This window comes from Neodiprion pinetum, chromosome 4 (genome assembly GCF_021155775.2).
Source record: "Neodiprion pinetum isolate iyNeoPine1 chromosome 4, iyNeoPine1.2, whole genome shotgun sequence".
Classification (NCBI taxonomy): Eukaryota; Metazoa; Arthropoda; class Insecta; order Hymenoptera; family Diprionidae; genus Neodiprion; species Neodiprion pinetum.
In genome coordinates, this window is record NC_060235.2 from 14,595,413 (window position 1) to 14,604,459 (window position 9,047).

The 9,047-nt window shown below is 39.6% G+C and overlaps 1 protein-coding gene across 2 annotated transcripts in view; it reads left to right on the top strand.

The window, feature by feature from the left end:
- Window positions 1-8,830, top strand: part of LOC124217873 (post-GPI attachment to proteins factor 6) — a 531,987-nt gene extending 523,157 nt beyond the window's left edge. For both annotated transcript variants that reach the window (XM_069135798.1, XM_069135797.1), the window contains one exon: window positions 3,058-8,830. In XM_069135798.1, the coding sequence (XP_068991899.1) occupies window positions 3,058-4,730 (1,673 nt within the window). In that variant the 3' untranslated portion in view covers window positions 4,731-8,830. The remainder of the gene's footprint in view (window positions 1-3,057) is intronic.
- The last annotated feature ends 217 nt before the right edge of the window (window positions 8,831-9,047 follow it).

Genomic DNA, 9,047 nt, shown 5'->3' on the forward strand with positions numbered 1-9,047 from the left:
CAACATGATTCAGGGTCACATGCTGTACATATAGAAATAGGCAATACAGTTTGGATCAACGATCATCAGGTACGTAGCGAAAAGCGAGTACAAGCAATAATAATGAAACAGCTGTCTCCAGTCACGCTTATTGTCAAAGTAGAAATTTTCCCTGGAAAAATTTGGAAAAGGTATCTGGATCAGATCTTACGAATTAAGGTACCTGTAAACTCTCCGAAAAACCTAAAGCAAATTATGTGCGTACAGCCGCCCTCGACAGTGCGGAGGTCCAAGCGTTTGATGAAAACATAATTTAAGAAAAAAGGGGGGGACAGAGAAGTAAACTCAAATCATTATCTTACAGTTTCTAGTCGCGAGAGATTTATCAAGCACTGAAAGAAGGGCAAAAATTCTTTTAGATTGTTGATGTTGAAAACGATACCGTAAATATTTTGGATTAAGCTGGGTTTAATTAAAAAGTGCACTGCGTTACGCAGTACTTACATACGTACAGTACCCGTTCTCTTTCTCACTCCTCGTATAAAATGTGACCACCTTAACAACGTGCCACGAATGCGGATGAAACAGAGTTTATTCATCCAAAATATTGAGCTTCATTCGATCCACCAAACCTAACGGTTTAAAATAAGCTCAAGATTTCTTATGAAAAAAACTATTGTAACGGTTTCTTTAATGCCAAGTGGCCATGTTAATATTTTAATAATTGAAGGGTGAATAATTGGAAATTTACACTACAAGTGAAGATGAAATTTCTTTCAACAAAAAGAATACCAGGCACATTTTACTGAGTGTTACAATTTTTATTTTTTTTTTATTTCGATCATGTTTCACTATCCAAGAAGATGATCTCTTAATAATGCCGGATACCTATTTTCAACTACTCATTCACTCATCCATTTATACAGACACATTAAAATACGCCAATAGGCCCCCAAGTTGATTACGTCGCTTGTGTTGTTTTACATAGAAGGTATGAAATAGGTGACTCGAAAAAAACTACTAGGTGGAAACTCTGTTGAAGTGATTCAAAATTAAACAAAAGGTGTGAAGCGAAATTAACAGAATTTTCCAGTACATCAAAATGAAGTGTGAAGTTATTTTACAATGGTTGACTTAACTTCAAAACGCTGATAATCATTACGAACGGTGATACAGTATGACTACCGTTCGTAAAAAAGGCAGATAGAGATCCTCGATGATTGGCCACAGGCTCCGTAGTTTGGCTTTTTCGTCGTTGATATTTAATGTGTCTACAGACTTCACAGATGTTATATGAAGATTTGTTCCTCAGTTAATTAATTCGAGGTCACATAGACAACGATAATTGAAACTTAGTACGTAAATTGAATTTGGAAAATTTAAACAAGGCACGTGGCCACGAGGTATTTATTTATGGTGACTCATCGCCTCGGCGTCTTCTCGGGGAGTCCTTTCTGGGGACTCTCCGGAAATTGGTCAAGTATCTCTCTTGGTTGTCATATTTGTTTTGGCTTGGCCTTTATTCTGGCAGGTGTCGTCATGTACCTGTCACACTATGTTCACCAAAGGATTCCTGTTTTAGATTTTTTCTTCTCCAGTTGAGTTATGACAAACGCGAAATATGTTTCTTTACCTAAAAGGGAAGAATTGTGATATAGTTTCTACTTGTAAGACCACGCAGTAAGGCGCATGCGTGCGCATGGCTCTCCAGTGTATATTGTCGAACTGGCTGAGCCTCACCATATCTGGACGACAGGGGTCAGTTGCAACATGTAAAATACTCCTGCTTAGAGATTGTACTGTAACGTACTAGTGCGATCAGCACACATACACGACGAAGACAGCCTGGTACACGGACAGAGATGCGGCTGAAGATCTAACTTGACCATAAGATAATCCCGTACATACGTCCGACGAGGTACGCAACGCGTCAACACGTTACGATTCAATCGGGATTTCGACTATATAAGGCTGGCTGGCTTGCAATTAGCTGTAGTGTCATGGCATAGAGCGGACCTGAATTATGCGATAGTTGAGGATCAATATGAGCAAAATGCCATATTGAATCGAAGGAGAAATTAGAAGTTCGATAATGTTAATTCATTAATCAATTAGATAAAACTCAAAAGATGAAGAAACTGCGTTCAAACACCCTTTTCTCAGAATTTATTGAAATTGATTTCGTAGTTACCTAATAGCAGTGAATAAGCGTTAAGCCAAATCCAATGGAAAGAAAAATGAAATGAGTTTCAACTTAGAAATTAATTCTTTATAGTTCTTAATTTTTTATTCTTTTTCCTTATACTGATCATTTTCATAAGTCGAAAGTCATTAATTATTCTGTTTGTTATAAAACATTTGATATACGGTATGCACCTTATTTTTTGTAAAGTGTTTGTTTTCTTATCTGACGCAGCTACAAATTGACTCGATGAGAACAGATCTCAGCAAGAGTGAGACAAATTAGGTGTATGGCACTGTATTATTACTGATATTTGAGGATCCCGAGTTTGATGGACAGCCATGGTTGAAACTCCTGGTAGAAGATAGGGAGATATCGCAATTAAAAAAAATAACGGGCATGACACGCTTGGCAAAGCATACGCCCCACTCTATAGTACGAAGACGGCAACGGTAATTAAAAACTGCCTCAGGCCGTGAGACACGGTATACGCAGTGACGGTACTTCAAAATCTCCGAGTAAGACCAAATCCGTGAAAATTCGCTCAACATAGTAGCACAGGGCTTCTTTGGTTAACCAGAACCTAAACCTAAACCTTCCTTCCCTCAATTGCAGAAGTAGTCTTTCTTCTATTCATTACATCGAATAATTACTATTTTATTACAGTCAACTGATTGACAATTACGGCTATCACAAGAGAGAAAGAGAGAAAGAGTGAGAGAACGGAGGGGGGGGGGGGGGTGCGGGGGGAGTGGGACGAGAAAGGCTGCGAGCAATGCCAACTGCTAGATCTGAATCACCACTACTGACCCCGGTTACAATTGACCCTAGTCTACCCAACATAAGTTTTTAGTAACCATGTATCGTGTCCTGACGTAAACAATATTTGATTCCAGGGATCAGCGCGTCCTGTGAGACTATTCTCGACGCGGAAGTCGATGTGGAGCGTGAAGCAAGCCTACAGCTGGCTGTGAGTGCCAGGCAACCAAATATACGCTTAGCAAGCATCGGGGATTTATCGAGAGTGCGATTTCTAATGCCAAACAACGTAATTGAGTCAAGTATCACTATTTTTTCCTCATCCGGGGTATCTTCCGAAGTCGAGGTAAACGTAACGGCCAACTCCTATATTTCATCTAAAGGCACTGAGCTCGCTCAAACAACTTTGAATTCATCAACGGCGGTGTCAGTTCCCTTCAAGGTTTGGACAAACGCCTTTCACTACCTCACAGTCCGTCTTCTATCTGGTTCTTCCACTGACGTCTCTGTCGTTCTCAACAACAGTGTCCAACGTTTTTCTGATGCTACCGTGGTCAGATTGACCAGAAAATCGTACCCAGATTTTTTCCTATTTGACTACGAATACCTTGTAGACAACCAGACGAAATCCTCATCCGTGCAGCTGACTACGACTTCAACCAGTGTTTTCTCCTTCGAGATAAATTCGATCAGTGATACCGGTGGAACTCTAACCGTCGCTCTTAGGCTAAAGGACAAAGGAAAGTCTGAGCCAGAAAATTTTACAGTCTTTGGTTGTGTCCACCTTGGAACATTACAGGACATCTCTCCGGAGACTGGACGCTGTTTTTCGAATATTATGGAGTCCAAGCTTCCAGTCCTTGTAACCTCAAAGACTGATCCCGGCCCTATCTACGTCCATATACCCTTTCCGGAACCTGGCTTATGGTACCTAAGCCTGAGAGCTTTTTTGCGTTCTATGAACTGCACCTGTCCCGAGACCTGTCAAGAAAACTCTACAATGTGTCCTTGCCTGATCCCTGCTTCCGGTACAGTTGAAATGAGCGTGGCCTCTTCGCCATGTATAGAAGGAAACTGCGGAATGCATGGACGCTGTATTCACTACATGAATGGAGGTTTTGTGTTTTCTGGATGCCACTGCCTACGGGATTATAGAGGGTTTGACTGCACTGATGATCAGTACGTTCAAAACGATTCATCAGTACTCATAGATCTGCTAATGCTTACCTTGAGCAACCTGGTCTTCGTGGGATCCATCTATTTTGCTCTTCATCGAGCCTATTATGCAGAGGCATTGATTTATTTCGCGGTCATGTTTTTTTCCACGTTTTACCACGCCTGCGAGTCCGGCGAGAGCGTTTACAACTTCTGCATAATGCGAGTTGCCGTCCTCCAGTTCTGTGACTTCTTCACAGCGCTCCTTGCCTTCTGGGTCACCCTTGTCGCCATGGTCGGTTTGACCCCCCGGTCAACGGCCATCTTGGACCTTGGAGGTGCCGTCGTCCTAGCTACATGTGCGGAACTCAATAGAACAGCACTTTGGGTTTTCATGACGCCCACGATCACAGGTTCATGCTTAGTGGCTTTTTTTTGGATTAAACGCTGTCGGGCAAGAAACACGATTCACTATCCGGCCAAGTGCTACCAATATTACTATTTCCCAGCAGGAATCGGTTTGGTCACCTTGGGACTTATTTGCTACGCCTTTCTGCAAACTCAGATGAATTACGGTCTAGTGCACAGCTTTTGGCATATGGCAGTGGCTGGCGGTGTAATGCTACTGCTGCCTAATCGCAAGCACTTGAAATGAGACGAAATTTTATTCAGAATTTCATTATTTGCTTTATGTATCTCCTACAATTCTGTGAGGAATACCACCGCAACATATATTGTCTAACCAAAACAAAGAATTCAACTCTTGGGTGTTTTTCTACACCCCAAGTCAACAGTTTTACAAATAAATACACTTCCGAATTACAAATTTAGGTTAAATAATAAAGTATCGGGATGAAGGATAACGAACCAACTTTCAGTAACCGAGGAATTGGACTTGGAAGTAACTCAAAGTGTTCCGAAGACTTTCAAAATCTCAAATATACCAAAAATTCGGGTCACTGACGAGGCAAATACATTAAGTTATGTACACAAATTGTGCAGGGAAGATAATCTCAACTAGAGGGGAATGTTGTTACGCAATGTAATATCTCTTCACTATCAGTGGATATCCATTATTTAGAATAAGTTTTGATGAAATGTTTGTTAAAGGTGGTAAGATATTTGATCTTAAATCGAATCGTGGATCATTCTGATCCAATGTTAAATGTCATTCAATTTACAGGCAGTTGCATTCATTTAGACGTATTGAAGTATAAAATGTAGGCTAGTAGTCCAAACATTCGCCTTATATCGTATACAAAAGTGTTAGATTACACCTCAGTAATGAACATGAGCATAGCCAAGCATGTATCGAAATATTACTACGTATGTTGTAACGATCAGCTATGAGCAGTACCCATAAGCGATAACTGTTAGCTACATAGTAAAGATACGACGGGCGCCGACAACCACCGAGATTAGCCGACGTCACCCGAATTCAGAGGCCACTGACAGAATGCAGCGGACTTGCGGAACACGGACATGGTGAAGGCACGGCAGACACCGAGGACAATCGAGGTTAGTGAACGTAACTCACACGGAGTTAGAAGATACAGACGGGAAGCAGAGGCAGACTCGCTAGACACGGACATGGAATCGCGAGACTGACCGCGACGGTGCACCAGGGGTACTCGCCTGCAGATCTCAGGCAGAGCGCCGCGCTGTTTTATTTTGCTACGGGACGTTGTTCATCTAGAACATGTTCAAGAACTTAGAATCAAATAGTATCGGTATGAGTATTCAAGCATAGCGCTTAGATTCTTTAATTAAATTTTAATCTTCAACCGATAGAGTCCACGACAGCACGGAATTTTAAATGAGCTAGAATTGCAGAGTATGGAAAGGTAGAAGAGTTAGGGAAAATTTAACATTGAGATCACAGGAGCAGAATCTACGAATCTTGTATTATTTTTATTTTACTTTAATGTTTGTATGATTTTTATTCTGAAGATTCTTTTTTTTGTATCATTTTCTCTGCATGTAATCTTTGATTAATTGACTCGTTCTTAGAAAATTTCATCACATCTGTACTTCAGTTCGTTATCACTATCGGTTAGAGTTGATATTGGATAGAATTAACAGATGGCGTGCATTCATCACGGTGGTTGGACGGCACTGTGAAAACCGTGTTCGGGACCAATACCTGGCAAAACGCAGCCTGACCGGCAGCCATGGCTACCGTCTTGGTCTGCAGTTTAGCTGTCGTATTTAGTTAATCAGAGGTTGTCCGCTCTGGCTTCTGTGCCAAAGTCTGAGCACGGAGGTGGCTCCAATTTTCCCGAGTCCACGATATAGAAGGGAGCACTGGCTTGTGATCGTGTCTCCGACTAGGTAACAACGATTAGAAACCCTTGTCTCTGAGAGAGAGAGCAATGGCCTCAAGCCCTTGTTTTCTGAAGCGAGCAACAGTGACAAACGCTTGTCTACAATCAAAGCAGCTCTGGTTATTCCCAAGTCTGCAACAGCTCTTAGAGATTGATCCTACGCTGAGCCTATCAAAGTGTGTCCTATTCATTTAATTAATTCTTACTCATTACAGCATCTGAGACAAAGACATTCACAATAACACTACGTTCCCACAAGCATTGACTCCGGGAACAGCCCGCACACGTAACAATATATTGTAACAATTTTTGTTAGAACCTGTTACTAGGGTTATCTAACGCACACCTTAGTGTGTATCATCAGATTTTTTTAAAAATAAATCGATGAATCTCATTAGTCAGATGCATATAATAAGGTCGTGAGTTCAGAATTCCATTTCGTCAACCCATATCCCCATTTAAATTGTAATTCTCTCCTTTCTTTACGGCTTCGCATTTACTCACATAAAAATAGATCGTTACACCGTGACTGGCCAGCTTTCTTTGATTTTTAACGCAATTCTAATATATTTGGACTTGAAGTGTAGTTGATTCTCTAATTTAAGTAAGAATTGTGACCTCATTTTTCTTATATTCCTTTCGCATTTTTAGCACTCAGTCTTGTGGTTTTCTCTTGCCTCATTTATATTTTGTTATCTATATCGCATTTCTCATACTCCATTCGTGAATCTTTTTCTATCTAATATTTCAATTCCTTACCTAATATCGCATCACACTGTCTAATACCTTAATTTCTCGTAACGTGTATCACGCTTACGATTTTCTTGCTTACATTGCTTACACTTACGCTTGCGTCGCATCTTTTTGTGTTTTATAATTACCTTTATCATACCATATTTGATGTAAATCCCTTGATTTATCGTTAATATTTTTTCTACATGAGTGACTTGGTTATCCGTGGAACCTCGAAAACCCTATATATCGCAACATTGATCGTAGATCAATCTAGTTTGTAGTATCAGCAATACTATCGTAGCTAATAATCTTATGATAGCTCATTTGCTAATCTATCGTTAATTCCTTTCTCTATAGTTCATTCTGTAATTATCACATAAACCGATTTTCTATTACCAAATTTCGAAATTGTACTCTTCTCTAGCAAATTTTTCTCGCTAAAAAATTTGATATGTGTATTTAATATCAGCGAAAATTAACAGCCCGCCATTCAAAAATGGCTAAGGGAATGTAATTCACATTAACAGCCACATACAGCACATGTGTGCACATATCAACAAGCTTCACACACAAGTCCAAAATGTGTCTCTTCGCGACGAATTTCAAATGTAAATATATTCAACGGCACACGAAAACAAAACAATTTTCGAAATACAGGTGATGAGAGAAATTAATGACACTGTAGTCAGGGCGGCTAGGTGGTCTAGTGGAGTAAGTCTCCGGTAAAGCATCTTTAGACACCAGGTCCGATTGCTGGCTCCGTCGTTAATTTTTCAACTCACCTGAAAATTTCAAAATTGTACTCATCTCTATTACCAACGTACCGCAACCTAGACTTCTACGTAAAATAAGTTATTGTTAATAATGAAGTTTCCCATAAATTTCCAACTCTTACAATTAGTCTCGCAATTCATGCAGCACAAAATTCATGAATGCTCGTCGATATCGATAACTTTCTCCAACAATATCTGACTAAACTGTCGCAATAATATGTACTGCGCTTGCTGATTATAGAATTCTTATATACCAACATATATTATTTAAGATTGACTCAATCACCTATCTCACCTGTTATTAGGTTCCGTTAATTCGTTCACATAATTATTGTACGCGAATACCGTAAATATTGCCCCTTTGCTAATTATCGCTTATTGTATTAACTTTACTATGGCAAATAATATCTTAGATTGTTATTGGATGCTAGTCATTCATTCCTGATTATTCTCAACTTGCTGATGGTTGACTATCGAATAATAGTATTACATACGGCACTAATATCTGCTTTTTTGTTTATCGTATCAATATACCTTGTTAAATTGTTCACCTTTTTTTTCGCTAGTTATTGCTAATTTATCAATATATTCGATACTATTAATGTAATACTTACGTTTCGTTCGTGTTCTCGTGCCCCCCCCCCCCCCCCCCCCCTCCCCCCCGCCTCCCCGTCCATCGACTATTATCCTATTTAATTGTTAGTTGTGCAAAACCGCCACAGGGTTTGTTATATTGTTTCCATTGTGTTTTTTTCTTTCCTAAAAATTGGCACAGTTGCGTCTGGCGCCCAACATTACCTTATCTTTTGCCGAAACTACCCTGCATCATATAGCAACGGATTAATGGTCCTCACCTTATGTTACCGTATTGTAAAAATTAAACGTTCTAATATGTATAATAGGTATGTAAATATACAGCTATTTACAAATGATAATCGTTATTTACATTATTTTGAAATATCTTATTTTTCAAAACCTTACTATCTTCCTACCTATATACCTATGCACCTACAATCCATGTTAGTCCGATGTGTGTTATGTTAAACAATCGATTTTTCTGGACTTCAAATACATTCCAAAATAATTTATCAGGGGTTCCTGCGAGCATATTTTAGAAGAATGCATAGTTATATTTGTAAA